The sequence below is a fragment of the Halictus rubicundus genome, chromosome 11 (genome assembly GCF_050948215.1).
Source record: "Halictus rubicundus isolate RS-2024b chromosome 11, iyHalRubi1_principal, whole genome shotgun sequence".
Classification (NCBI taxonomy): Eukaryota; Metazoa; Arthropoda; class Insecta; order Hymenoptera; family Halictidae; genus Halictus; species Halictus rubicundus.
Window position 1 is genome coordinate 13,955,748 of NC_135159.1, and position 15,584 is coordinate 13,971,331.

Consider the following 15,584-nt stretch of genomic DNA (forward strand, 5'->3'; position numbering starts at 1 on the left):
CGACCCGGCGGAAACCGTTTCTCGCCGGCCAGCAAGAACCGGCCGAACGTTTTTGCGAATCCGACCCGCGAAACGTCCGCGCTATTTCATATCTTCCGCTGGTGCGCTCTCTTTTGCTGGTTGCGGGGCAAACTCGGTGGTTGGACGAACCTTTTGCCCTTTAGCAGGCGTACGTAAGGTTGGGAACTTTGTACCGGTGGTGGGAATCACTAAAAGCACAGAAACTTGATCAAAGTTAGGTAACATTGATGTTAGGTGTGCCATAAATTAGAAAATTTTGAATTGGGGGGGTCCAAGGTGGGCGTGTCCAATTTCGGTGAGCCCACGGTAGGCGTGTCCAAGTTAGAAAGATGTAAGGTGGGTGGGTATATGGTAGGTGGGACCACAGTAGGCGTGTCTAAAGTAGGCGTGCCCAAAGTAGACGTTCCCACAGTAGACGTGCCCAAAATAGACGTGCCCAAAGTAGGCATGTCTAAAGTAGGCGTGCCCAAAGTAGACGTGCCCACACTAGACGTGCCCCAAGTAGGCGTGCCCAAAGTAGGCGTGCCCAAAGTAGGCGTGCCCAACGTAGATGTGCCCAAAGTAGGTGTGCCTAAGGTAGGCGTGCCCAAAGTAGGCGTGCCCAAAGTAGACGTGCCCAAAGTAGGTGTGTCCAACGTAGATGTGCCCAAAGTAGGTGTGCCTAAAGTAGGCGTGCCCAAAGTAGGCGTGCCCAAAGTAGGCGTGCCCAAAGTAGGTGTGTCCAACGTAGATGTGCCCAAAGTAGGTGTGCCTAAAGTAGGCGTGCCCAAAGTAGACGTGCCCACACTAGACGTGCGCAAAGTAGGTGTGCCCAAAGTAGATGTGCCCAAAGTAGATGTGCCCAAAATAGATGCGCCCAAAGTAGGCGTGCCCACAGTATACGTGTCCAAAGTAGGCGTGCCCAAAGTAGACGTGCCCAAAGTAGACGTGCCCAAAGTAGACGTGCCTAATTTAGGCGTGTCTAAGGAAGGTGCGTCCATGCTGGGCGTGTCCAAGTTAGATGGGTGCAAGCTAGGAGCATCTTGGTCAGGATTGGCGCCTTATTTTCTCGCTGCAGTGGCATAAACTCTTGACCAGTAAACTTAACGACGCGCGGGTGATAAACCGGCGTCTTAAACTTGTAAATTTAGGTAATTGAGAAACTTCCTTGGCCGAAGTTGTAAAACAGTCGCCATAAGAATAAAAAAAAAATCCGCGGAACATGCGAAGTGAACATAGTCTTGCGGCGATCAGGCTGTAATTGCAGTTGTTCGAGTTTGCCGGTGCTTTTTTACGCGCCCAGCGTAAATATTAATTTAATGCGAGGCGGTACGATCCGGGGGTGGGGAGGGTTGGGGCGGGGCGGCAATTACATTGGGGAATAATAATGTAAACGAAGTCGATGGAGGCTCCACAAAGGGGAGTGTAAATAATCGGGCGGCTTGTAAAATCTGCTGTGCCGTGAATCCCACGGGCGCTCGCCTAACTTGAAAAACCCTCATTGTTCCGTTACAACTTTCAACGTGCAATAATTCGCTGTTCAATTTTTCACTGGACAAACTGTTCTACGACAAATGCGCAGCCTACGATTGAGCGGAACTAAATGTTTATCCGGTATGAAATTATTTAGCCGGGTTTCATTGTACGTTAAATCAAATATTCAGGGCTGTACAATTATTGTACGCGAAAAGGTGGACACGGTGATTCGATTCGCGTGCGAAGCCAGGACTCGTCTGAAATGCAAAATAATATCGGAGAACGTTTTCCTTCGATCGACTGCGAGACTCGATAAAGTTTGATCGATTCTCCTCGCGGAGTTCCAAATCCAAAAATCGAGTGGCGGACGGAACAGAAAATATACGAAAAGTCCTGTCTCTTTTTTCGGGGGTAAACTCGATTTTAAGAACCGCGGTATAACCGGTGTCCGGTGTAGCACGCTGTAAAATATAACCCGTTTAAGAAAGTGCCCCGAATAAACGCGCCGAGGGACAATGTTTTTAATTAAATTAGCGAGAGAGCATTGCCGAGTTATTAAGAGAACTTTCTTCGCGGCCCGGCCGGGTCAACATTGTAAAATTAAGTTTTTACGGACGAAGAACCATAAGGAGGTGGGAACGAACGCGTTATGCCAACGCTGAGAACCGCTGGCGTGCGTGCACAGAAACGATTCGAAGCGTGTTTTCTCAGGTACCAGGCATTCTACGGCAAAACTGGATTCTACGTTTTCTGCTCGCTTTTGATCGAGAAATCACGTGGCAGATCCGAAATATCGAAACACTTTTCATCCGCAACAGAAACGCGATAAACAGCATGAAAGTGCATCGAAAACTAAACCATGGACTTAAAAAATTGTTATTCCACGAAAATAGCAATAATATTGACCGGTTTTGTTTTTTGCACAGATCGATTTTATAAAATTTTTAATTTCGCAACGCTGACATGTCACACAACATTTTTCTCGCAGATGATTAATATCGCGAGTATCGAGGGCTTCATTTTATCGGGTTTTGACGTGCGCTCTGCCATAATTCGGCCAATACTGTTGATCAGGGACGGCTTTTGTACCTGTGATTGCCCGATATTGACATTTAATCGCCATGATTTTCGACGTAGTAGCAATTTAGGATCCGCGCCCAATATCGCGTTCGACTGACTTCGTCCCGCTGTTCGCTGCAATAATTCGCAAGCTCGCTGAATCTCTATAAATTATAACCTATTTTTCGGCTGACAAAAGCTTCGTACGAATCGACAAAAAATTCGACGAAGTCCAATAGTACAATTCGATAACACGGCCAACAAAAAATTTCCCAAAGAAATATTGTTTGCTCAATCGAAAAATCAAAGCTTTGGCGTTGGGTTATACGGGAATAGAAAGGAGGCAATATTCGAAAAACAGGAATTTTACACAACCCCGTTGTATGCAATTTGGATGTCTAAATTGAATTGCTTATAACGAGGGAGGAGGGCTGTAAAATGTTCTCAAGAGTAATTCTGTGATTAGAAAAATAGGGTTCAGACCAGACGAGATTGACAGGTTTCTGAGAAAAGGATTCTCGAAGCAGTAATTTATCCCACCCTCGTTATAAGCGAGTGGCACATAACGAGGGAATGTTAGAGGTAAGAATTGATCAGTAGGAAAATGTTCTATACCGAGAAGGGTAAGTTCTAGCTAGTCTATAGATAAATAACTCCACAAGAATCAGGGTTCCAGGACCACAAATGTTGTCCACCCTCGTTATAAGCCAGTGGCACATAACGAGGGAATGTTAGAGGTAAGAATTGGTCAGTAGGAAAATGTTCTATACCTAGAAGAGTGAGTTCTAGCTAGTATGTAGGTCAGTAAAGCCACAAGAATAGGGTTCTAGGACCACAAATGTTGTCCACCCTCGTTATAAGCCAGTGGCACATAACGAGAGAGTGTTACAGGTAAGAATTGGTAAGTAGCAAAATGTTCTACGGCTAGAAGAGTAACGTCTAGCTAGTCTGTAGATCAATAACTCCACAAGAACAGGGTTCTAGGACCACAAATGTTGTCCACCCTCGTTATAAGCCAGTGGCACATAACGAGAGAGTGTTACAGGTAAGAATTGGTTCGTAGCAAAATTTTCTACGGCTAGAAGAGTAAGTTCTAGGTGGTCTATAGGTCAGTAACTCCACAAGAACAGGGTTCTAGGACCACAAATGTTGTCCACCCTCGTTACAAGCGAGTTGGAGGACAGAATGAAGTAGCACGTAAGGAGAGAATTCTAGGGATGGAAAATATCCGAAATAAAAATTTCCTGTTACTGGCAGTTTAAAAATTCATGGTGGTCCAGAAGATTTCAGGCGAGTAGAGTTGGTGCGTCCTAGTAGTACGCTACTCGGCTGACTCAATCAAGTAGCACATAACGAGGGCCGAGCATAGAGCGGTTCCATGGACCGTGCTGTTGCAAACAACCTGTTTAACTACCCTTTCCCCGTTAAATCGTCCAGGCACCGGCTACTAGCTTCTCGTTTCAGGCTGTTTCGTGTAATGAACGGTTCCTTGCAGCCCAAATTAACTGCAACAGCTTATTTGCGGGCGGTGGCCGGCGCTGCGTTGTTCCGAGGGCCGCGGGTGCAGGCGTCGAAAGTTGTAGTGTTCCCGTAAGCCGAGAACCGCAAACCCCGGGGTTCGCAACATCAAAAGAGGGGTTGAAATAGACTCGGTCCCGGGGGGTAAGGTGCGGCGGGTTGGCGGGGGTTGAACGCACGTGTTCGACCGAGTATTTTTATTTTCGGAAAAATTTCAAAACACACGAGGAGAGTTGCGTCACCGGGCCGCCGGTTTATTTTGATCATTAGGCCGAAGTTTTATTCCCGCGATCACAATTTCGGGTAATTAACTAGCCCGCGCGAAGCCACCGCTTTTTTTTTCGCAACCACCCCCGATATACAGGCCTGACAAAGTTTTACGGGAGTGGGGAGAAAGTTTTAACGAAGTGGGCTTACGAGCCAGATTAAAATAAGTTGATTTATGGTGTGCGCACTGTTGCCGGATCTATTTTATTTTTCATCTTTCCGGACGCGAGTTATTCGTTAGCCAGATTGGACGCGCGCGTGTAACAAATCCCGTGGCTACTTTTGTGGCTTATCGTGCCGCTTTTTCTGTGGCTTCAACCCCCCACCCCTCCCCTCCCCGCAAACCTGTAAAATGCTTTACAGATCGATCTGAATGCCGAAAGCATCGGCCGTTTTAGAGCCGCCCACGGAAAATCGTGTTCCGATGCGTTGCCAATCATGCTGCACACCCCCGCACCCTTTCCAGTTAGGTTTCCCCAGCGACTTCATAAACTGATTGACTCGCGCCCCTGTAGAAATTCATTTGATTGTGCGCGGGTTCGTTTCGACGGCTCGGGCTCATACATGTTTGCCCCGGTTTGAGCCCGTTTGACGCTGTTTGCGCTTGTTTGAGGCTGTTTGCGGGTGTATACGGCACTGTAGATTTTGCATTACAGCAATTGTAACTGTGTACGGTCTGTAGAATAATATTGGGAGAACATTTCACCAAGAGGAGAAAGACTGACATTATCTTGTTCGAGAAATGGTAAAAAATTCTTTAAAAATTATCAATGCGAATTTCAGTTCAAGACTTGTGCGACCAACAGGATCAGTCTACCTTCGTTGAACCACTTCGAAGCCGTTTATCAATTTAGTTCTGTAATTCGTTCATGTTATTTTTTCTTTTTCAAAAATAAACGTTCGCTTAAGGTTTCAGGGGACCCACTAACTAAGCCAGCGCAGCGGCAGTACTAATTCATCGAGCAGGGATGAAAAACTAATTCGCCGACGCAAATAAGCGGCGGGCAGTCGAGTACACGAAGTATCCTTCGCCGTTAATAAAAACAGGGCAATTCCGTCGGGGTCGGGGGTGGGGGGAAGTGTAGTAGTCGCGGTGAAATATACCGGGCACGAATTAAAATTTGCATTATTCCCACCGTAACAGCTGGAGCTTTTAATGGATGGCAACGGTGTTTTCTGAAAATATTCCAACGAAAAATTTCGATCGGGGGCCGTTTCGGGGACACGTCCCTCGGAACACGGAAAGCGAAGGAATTGCCGAGAGAAAAGAGGGGAAAAATGGAAACGCCCGGGAAAATGCCCCGAGTGGATACTTACGAGTTTAGCAGTTTGCGCCGACAGCATGTCCGCGTATTGTATTAGCGCCTGGAAAGTACCTGGAACAGAAGAAAATTTAAATGTTCATCGCGCCACGCTTACACTCGCATTCAATTAACCGTCAAATTTTCAACGATCGACTTCGCCAATTCGAAATTACTGGAATGTTCAATTCCGAACTATAAAACCATACATGGACAGTCATGGAACGTTCAAACGCGCCGTTTCCTAATCAATAATTATGTTTCAGTTATTTATAACGTGCACATTTTGAGAAACGAGTCCTGAAGCATCGTTTGCGGTAAAACATTTATTTATAAAATTTTGGGTCTTTATTTATAAAGTTTGAGATGCATGGCCATGTTGGTTAAGCTTGATAGTGTTGGGTTATGTTTGACAATGTTGGGTTATGTCCGACAGTGTTCGGTTATGTCTGACAGTCATGTTGGGTTATGCTTGACAGTGTTGGGTTATGCTTGACAATGTTGGATTATGTTTGACAATGTTGGGTTATGTTTGGCACTGTTCATCTAAGCTTGACATTGTTGGCTCATGTTTGACACTGTTGGGTTATGTTTGACAGTGTTGGTCTAAGCTTCAGAGTGTTGGGTTATGTTTGACAATGTTGGTCTAAGCTTCACAGTGTTGGGTCATGTTTGATAGTCATGTTGGGTTATGCTTGACAGTATTGGGTCATGTTGGGTTATGCTTGACAGTGTTGGGTTATGTTTGACAATGCTGGGTTATGTTTGACACTGTTGTTTGGTCTAAGCTTCACAGTGTTGGGTTATGTTTGACAATGTTGGGTTATGTTTGACCCTGTTCGTCTAAGCTCGACAGTGTCGGGTCATGTTTGACAGTGTTTGGTCATGTTGGATCGGGCGTGACGGTGTCGAGCCTTGTTTTGCAAACTTTTTTCTCTCGGTAAAAGATTTCGTCGCGAGAGGTAATCGGCGAAAAATCGGAATAGTGGTCGGGCAGTTCGAAAAATCGTGTAAAGTTAGCAGGGGTGTTGCGGCGTCGTTTCATTTCGAAAACCGAGCGCGGTTTCGCAACGGTGTGTTTGCGTTCTCTCTGGCGGCGGTGGATATTAAATACAGGAGAAATTAAATGGGATTAAAGGGTGCACGATTTACGGTAATATGTTGTGGCACCCGTCCACTCTTTCGTCCGCGAAGAATTTTTATCACCGGCCCTGGTGTGTTCGTCCGGTGGCCGCGTGCACGATCGAATAACGATGGAAATTGAATAACGTTGCTGCCCGCCGAACGAAAAACTCTATATATTACCCGTTGTCGCATTATATCGGCAATAAAATGTCGCCCGGTGTTTTTATGCAGATGAAATCCAACATTAACGTCATAAATATTCCCGGCGGGGACGCCTCGCGCGCGCGCCGAAATGAAAATCGGTCGACCAGTCGGCGACGATTCCATTAAACTCTCTTCATTCGTTTTTTTTTTGCCCCGGACGCCAGATGGTTGGTCGCTTTTTTTTTTTTTATTATAACAGAGAAGACCGAACGCATTTATATCCGATCACCGCGAAAATACGCCGGTAATGTGGATTTCCGTGAATTATTATTCGCTCGCATCGTTCGCGATCGCTGTCGAACGTTTTTTACCAATTTCTGCGCGTACGACAATTAAAATACCAACCTCCTCAATTTTTGGCAATCAGGGTGGGATACTTCACGGTGTCGAAAGCAGAGGCTTCGAGCTTCGAAATGAGCTCTGTTGGACTGTCCTACAATTTTTTTCCACGAAGTTACAGCAGTTCAAACATCCACAACTTTTTTTACTGACGAATACGAAATTTCTGCTTTAGTGGCGGCGCACTTTTCATTCAAAGTGCGATAACTCGGCAACAAAAAATCGTAGATCAATTTTTTTCAACTCATTGGAAAGCGAAAACTTCGGGCTTCAAACGCGTGCTGGTTTGAATTGAGAAAAAAATTTTTTAAATTCCGCACAGGGACTTGATTTCGAAAAATGTCAAAAAATTGATACCTCCACTTTCCTGACTGGTGTCTAGTGCGCAAGTATTCTACAAAATAACACACTTAGGGATATTGAAAGCGCATACTTCAGGTTTTAAAATGAGCCCGGATCGGTCGTCCCGCGTTTTTTTTTCGCGAAGTTAGAACTATTCAAAGATTAATCGTTTCACTCGGAATTCCAGTTTCTCTTTTTTAAAACTGAAAAATTCCGTGAACAATGCTCGGAGCGAATTATGAAAAGCTGACAGCCCGGCGCGTTTTCGCCCGTATTGTCTTTCGTTTTAAATGACGGCAAAGAGGATCGATCACGCCGGATCGTGTGCGTTCTACAAATTTCGAATCAAAGACAGAAACGAAGATGGCGTGGAGAGCCGCCGTATGTATTTCCCCGGTTGAATCCGCTGCAGAAGCGGTGTTTCAAATGGAATGAAATGAAATGAAATGAAAAATACAAATCTCCGGTGGCCCCGGGGCCATGCTGTTCACGTACAGAGAGCGCGGAACGCGGGAAAATACAGAGCGGAGCTGGGAGTTGTGCGTGTGTTTTTAATTTGAAGCGCGGCCGTACAACACCGAGACGCGGCAGTGCCTCTTAAATTGAAATTCTTCCCCGAGATTTCTTTGAAAAACACAATGAAAAATGCCCACGGCGTATCCGCGGCCTTTTTCATCCTGTCGATGTTAAAAACAATAGCCCATCGACAATTTAAACTCCTAATCGTGCAAAGAGCCACGGCACAACTTTACAAACGAAATTTTTTTTCATTCGCACGGCTAACTTGAAAAGAGGATGAAATACGCGAGAAAGACAACCGACCAACTGAAATATACCCAACTATGAAACATACCGTGTGTCATGATGGTTGAAGTGGGCGGAGCGTTTAGCCACGCCCACTACGTCTCTTTTTCATCCTGTCAATGTTAGGAACAACCCCCCCCTTTTTTATAAGCGCGGTTAACTTGAAAAGAAGATGAAATACGTGAGAAAGACAACCAACTAACTGGAATATACCCAACTATGAAACATATCGTGTCACGAGAGCAGAAGTGGGCGGAGCGTTTGGCCACGCCCACTACGCCCCTTTTTCGTACTGTCAATGTCAGGTACCTTTTTTTCAATCGCACGGTTAACTTGAAAAGAAGATGAAATACGCGAGAAAGACAATCGACCAACTGGAATTTGCCCAACTGCGAAACATACCGTGTGTCACGAGGGCAGAAGTGGGCGGAGCGTTTGGCCACGCCCACTACGCCCCTTTTTGATCGTATCAATGTTAGGAACAATCCCCCATCTTTTTTTCATTCGCACGGTTAACTTGAAAAGAAGATGAAATATGCGAGAAAGATAAGCACCGAACCGGATCTGCCCAACTGCGAAACATATCGTGTGTCACGAGGGCAGAAGTGGGCGGAGCGTTTGGCCACGCCCACTACGCCCCTAGTCGTCCGATTGGTGGAAACTTGGAGCATCTTTTGTGAAGAAACGGGTTCGTATGAACGTGTGGATCTTTTTATCTTGTTGTTCAATAAGTTAAACTAAAGAAATGAATGAAAATTGGAAAAGGTGAAATGTGCAATATGTGATTGAGAGAATATTTTTCATTTTTCAGGAAATCTGCGTAGGGAAATGATTCGTAGGACGAGACAGCAGCGAATCGAAACTGGCAGCAGGCCTAGCGGACAGCGTCGAAAATAAAAGCCAAGATTGCTCGGAATCGAATCGGCAACTGGCCGGACAGGGTGAAAAGGGGCGAAAAAGGATATGAAGATCGAACGGGCGAGCAGCCACTTGACCGAATGAAACTTTAATTGGACACTGCGAGAGAGCAGCGTGCCTTGGCTTCAATTTGGGGACCTATGCCTCTCTGATTTCGCCAATCAACGACTATTTGTCCGCGACTGTTCTTTGAAAATCTGCTGCTCCTTTTGTTCGGCGAGCTGTCGTTTAATTGAACGTCTTTCTTTGAACTTTCCGAAACAATTGCCACGTGTATATTGCTCCCTCGGCCCCAATGATTCTACCGGGGTCTACGCCGCGCGCTATACCGTGCACCAGGATGCCATAAAAAAATTTTATCTCGCCACTAAAAAATGGGGAAGTGAAATATATACACGAGTAATTCAAAACCCACTCGTGATTCTCACTGTACAATTATTTCGACCTTCTACACAGCTAACGCGAGGAGGTCCCAATTGCCCTAATCCGGAGAGACCCAACTCCTGGTGCTACTGTTTTTTTCTTTTTTGTTTTTTGGAGCTCGACACAATATCCAAATGTGTCTCGAAGTTGACGAATCTTTGGAGGGAGCAATTCGCAGGAAAAATTTGTGTAGCAGAGATTGCGAGTCGTCCCGACTACCTCTGGCCCGGCTTAAAAATAGAAAGGTAAGAACAGGTGCTTTCGAGACACCCTTTGCAACACTCGAGCGCAATACCGAAAGTACTGACGGCACGAAAATGCGCGCAGCAGCGGCGTCGACGTCGCCAGGCTGGAATGTACAACGTCAAGCACACTGAAGTACTAAAGTGCCGTGGCATGTCTGCCCGCGAGAGTGGCATCTATACAGGGTGGTTCCATGACTACTGTCCATGTATTAGAAAGGTACGAGACGTGTACTTACTGTTCTTGGTGAAGGTGACGATTTTCAGGACTTTGCCGAACCGTGTGAATATCTGCAACAGAGAAAGGTGACGCTCGTGTTAGAAATTCCGTTTCGTTATCCGGGAAACGATAAATCGGCGGTGCTTCGATATAAGGCCCTTGTTCGGGACCTGGGACGAGCTTATAGCGAAGCATTTGGAAAAGGGACTCGTCTTTGTGTCTTCCAAGCGGACAGTGACATTTAACAATTATAGAAAGCTGATATAACGTTGGTGCCTCGATATAAGCCCCCTATACGGGACCATGGACGAGCTTATAGCGAAGCATTTGGAAAAACTACTCGTTTTTGTGTCCTCCTCCCATTCAATAATTATAGAAAGTTGATATAACGGTGCTAGAAGAGAATTTTATTTTATATTTTTATAATTGCCCGAGTTTCGCAGGATTTCAACAAATTAACGTATTTCTCTGTACGAACTCATTTTTATGAAGCGCCCCTAGGCAAACACGTGGCAGACATTCCCGACCACGTGAATTCATATGGGACGAAATTTTTTGTGACTGCGAATTATGTAAGTAGTTGCCTCCGCTGTTAATATCGTTAATTTATTTGAGAGAGGCTCACATTCACATTAGCGCAATTAAAAGCTCTCAAGATCGCGGAATAATTTACATCGCTCGCTGAGATTTCACTCGGTAACCGTCATACACAAATTTCGTTAATTAACTCTCTATCCCCTCTTTCTATCCTCGGAGTAATTAAAAAATTACGCTGCAGTCACGCTGATTTCTGTCTCACGACGCTTCTGTTGTTTTTTTTTTCAGTCGGCTACTTAATATTAATATGTTTCCACATTGGTCGCAGCAAGGGTTAGGTCCTCGATGAGCCTACAATTAATTCAATGGAATCCAAATTTAATTTTAAATTCATTTTAATGAACCCAAATTGCACCGACTTAGGCTTCAGATTGTCTCAGACATGGAGGACCCCCGACAGTCTCAGCACAGCTCCAAAGGTGGATCAGGTGAACGTAAAAATCAGTATGAAGACGATTGGGAGGCCGAAGGTCACAGCTGAGCAGATACAACCAGATCATTGGGGGTTCCTCGGTTAACCGGCCCGACCCCACGAACTGAATTAATGAAAATAGTCATCGGAGTGTAGGGACAGGGGGATCTGTACAACCCCTCATCAGCAAGAAGTACCAGGATGGCCCCCCAACACCGTCGCTCAATGGGAATTCACGCAGGTGATGACGAAACAGCTAACCAGCACAAATATACTGCCTGGTATTATTAATGCAATCGTTCGACCACTCCGCCCAGCAAAATTCATGACAATGACGTCGGTGTTCGGCGGAGACCATGCGCGATTATTAGCCCCGGGGCTCGATGCTGAACATGACTGCGAATGTTGGGCGATACCATTCGAAATTTCATCCCCCCCCCGACGCTTCGGGTGATTTGCATCGATCCTTTCGCGAACTACACCTATCCATTTTTAACTATCGTTTCAAACGAGAACAATCGAAGCACAGTTGTAAAAAAAAGATGACAGAAATCTTTTGAGAATTTTACTGCGAAGAGGTTGCACGGTTTAAAGACCACCATACTGTTTAAAAAAATATCTCAAGCTGCACAGAGTGCTCGGAGTTCGACAATAATCGTTTCCCTATATATAATAAACTCTACTAGACTGAACAGTATGATTGTAAAGACAGGATTCTGCTGGCACGCCCTCTAGATGACTCATTCCCGCCTCCGAGCGGGGCCTCGCGCCAATGGGACAGCGGAGACGGTCACGTGACGCCCGGTGACTCATCTAGGCACGCCCAGAACAGGCCCCGCCCACCGATTCGCAGCCCCGCGAGCGCCAGAGTCAAGAAAGTGTAATTACAACCAGCTGTGCTGGTAAAAGCTCTGCTTATAAAATTACAATTAACGTTTATTGATAAACCTCGTCGGGAAGGGCCGAAACGTTTGTTTAATAGCGCGGAAAATTTATTTAACGGTCGCCCGCCGCGATAAATTGATCGAATTAGCCGAGTGTGCGACCTCGCAATTATCCCTCGACGAGAGTTTTCAAAAAGTCCGTGTGCACAACAAAGCAGCGCCGCGCCGGTGTGCTCGGTATCTCCATAAAGCTTCTTAAAATTCTATAATCCCCGCGCAATTACGAGAATTATTCAAATTAATTGATTCGCCGTGCGCGCGCTCGCTCTCGCCGCCGAGTGAAAATCACCGCGAATACCTAATGAACGTCATTAGTTCAAATCTCTTCGGCGAGCCTCGCAACTTGCGTTCAAGTAAATCCGTTAACGGAACAAACGTGCGCGCGATGTCGATATCCCCTAATCGACTGCGCCGTTCAATTTTCATCGGCTAAACGAATTCGCAACGACGGAGGAAACATTAACCGCAGGCAACGCTCCGCGACGGAATTATCGCGATTATGCGAAACTTCCGCGGCTGGAACACGCCTAACTTCTCCGAAAGAATATTATGCCAAGATCAAACAACGTGAATTCAAGTTTACGCGGGTTGGGATGTCAAGCAATTACAAAGAAATATTCGACACGGGAAATAAATAATTGACGAACGAAATGAAAACGGTAATGATGCGAGGAAGATCCAATATGGAGAGCCCCGGGACGGGCAGATAAGGATTATTAACGACCCGGAAGCCTTTTCTTCGGTTGGTTTTTTTTTTTTTTTGCACCATCGTTTTCCTTCGGTTTTCATCCCGCCGATTGATCGTTACGCGAAAATAAATTCTTCATTTGATCCGCGGAGCGCGATATTGAATATTCGATGGAAGCTAAAATGCGTGATACTGGCTGCATTAGCGACCTATTCCACCCCCGCAAATCCATCCTCTTACGCGCCTAGCGATTCCATTCGCATTTCCACATATTTTTCGCCTCGCTCCGCGACATGCATTTTTATAAGGCTTTATTTGCTCGCGGGGAAACGCGCGACACACTCTCGGGCCTCCACGATTTTTAAACCGCGTCCTGGTAATTAGTAAGGCTGTGCGAAAACCCGAAATATCGGGTCGGGACGGGTACCCGAAAATTTCGAGATTCTCGTACTTATCGGGATTCTTGAAATAATCGAAAATCTCCAAATAATCGGGAATCTCGAAATTTTCGGGAAACCCGATTCTTCCGGAAATCTCGAAATTTTCGGGAACCCGGCCCGACCCGACCTCGTCCCGACCATCGGGTTCTCGATGTAGTAATCCCGATCTAGTAATTAGTCGAACGCTCATCATTTTGTCGGAAATTCATCATCAATTCTTCATTCTGTGTACAAAATGTCCAAAAAGCGAGCAGAGTCAACGGAAAAAATTTATTACAAATGAACCAGCTAGCGATCAGAATTTGTTTCCAAATTATTTTGCTACACGCAATGTACATATAGAATAAAATATATAATATTAAAGCAATTCAGCAGGAGAAAGTCATGAAGCCTGCATATACAGGGTGTCCCAAAATTCGGTCAACTGCGTGAAATGGGTGGTTATATTTTTGAATTAGCCTGTACATTTTCTTTATTTTTTCAAACGGGCCAGTACGACCATTAGCGTTATTGCTCGTTATTAACGCAAATACCGGTCGGTGTTTCGCGTTCGCGTGACAAATTTCGGTATTTTTTTACATCACCTTTTTTCGGTTTCGCTCCCGAGACCGGGCCGTGTGCTATTCAACCGAGCCTCTATTTACGTCCGCGCTTTTCGTCCCCGATGATTGTTCGCGCGCGAAAAACTTTCGCGCTCCTCTCCTCTCCGTCTTTCTCCCACCCCGGGGCCCGCAAATCCTTCGGTTTTTGTGCCCAGGTTGTTTGTTTGTTTTTCCCGAAGCGTTTCGCCGGAAAGTACACCACCCTTCTTTTTTTACGACGATCCCGTTGCCGCGCGAAGTTGTAAATTCCGTGGACCGAGCCCCGCGGAAGTTTAAAGCGGCATCGTTCGCGGATAAAAAATCGACGTGCCTCCTTCGATAATCGTATCTCGAATCCTCGGGTAAAAACAATGTGGCCAAAAATGAACTTCGAAGATTATCGACTCGTCCCCCAAAAATAGCTCAATATAAACTGAAATCGAATCCAGACTGCCAGAGAATACGTAGATCTTGCGCCAGAAGTTCAGCCTAAATTAGCCCCCCTGAATTAGCTGGAACCCTAACTCGACGAGGATCCCCTCAAAATTTTAGATAGATTTGTTTGAAACCCAAGTTTCACCTGAATTAGCTCTCCTGAGTCAACACCCCGAATTACCCAGAATTAGCTCATCTGAATTAGCTGCCAAGAATTGGCCCGCCTGAATTAGCCCCCATGAATTATCTCATCAGGTTTAGCTGTATTGAATTAGCTCGCCTGAATTAGTACCCCCGAATTACCCAGAGTCAGCTGACTCGATTTAGCTGGCAAGAATTAGCGCCTCTGAATTAGCTCAAGCGATTTAGCTGCCCTGAATTAGCTCACCTGAATTAGCACTCCCGAATTACCCAGAATTAGTTCGCCTGATGTAGCTGCCTTGAATTAGGTACCCAGAATTAGCTCGCCCGATATAGCTGCCCTGAATTAGCTCACCTGAATTAGCACCCCCCGAATTACCCAGAATTAGCTCGCCTGATTTAGCTGCCTTGAATTAGGTACCCAGAATAAGCTCATCCGATTTAGCTGCCCTGAATTAGCTCACCTGAATTAGCACCTCCGAATTACCCAGAATTAGCTCGCCTGATTTAGCTGCCTTGAATTAGGTACCCAGAATTAGCTCGCCTGATTTAGCTGCCTTGAATTAGGTACCCAGAATAAGCTCATCCGATTTAGCTGCCCTGAATTAGCTCACCTGAATTAGCACCCCCGAATTACCCAGAATTAGCTCGCCTGATTTAGCTGCCTTGAATTAGGTACCCAGAATTAGCTCATTCGATTTAGCTGCCTCGAATGAGCTCACCTGAATTAGCACATCCCGAATTATTCTAGAACCTTAACCTGATCGTACGTACGCCACATTCTAATTAAACCTGCACGCTAACCTGACAGTTCTAGGTTAGGTGTCTCACCCCGTTTTTTTTTTTGCGTTAAACGATGGTCCCCCAGAGTCACGTTATTGCAGTTCCCTCGTCGATTAAAAAATATTCAAACGGTTGGCGGTCACACACCGGTTCTATCGAAACACGCGCGGATACTCGCCATTGTCGCGATCCTCTCGTCGATTCTCGCCCCCCGAAAACGCACGATAACAGTTCGCATGATTTCCACCCGTGAAACGTGAAAAACGGGGAGCAGCGAAACGTGTTTCTGCGGGGCCATTGATACGATGACAACGCTTCGATTTTG

General features: G+C 45.8%; 1 protein-coding gene across 8 annotated transcripts in view; it reads right to left on the reverse strand.

Annotated features, from left to right (window-relative positions):
- Heph (polypyrimidine tract-binding protein 1 heph) overlaps positions 1-15,584 on the reverse strand; it is a 427,542-nt gene that overhangs the window by 15,344 nt on the left and 396,614 nt on the right. For all 8 annotated transcript variants that reach the window (XM_076796830.1, XM_076796827.1, XM_076796824.1 and 5 more), the window contains 2 exons: positions 10,258-10,309; positions 5,638-5,696 (listed from right to left, as the gene is read on the reverse strand). In XM_076796830.1, the coding sequence (XP_076652945.1) occupies positions 5,638-5,696; positions 10,258-10,309 (111 nt within the window). The remainder of the gene's footprint in view (positions 1-5,637; positions 5,697-10,257; positions 10,310-15,584) is intronic.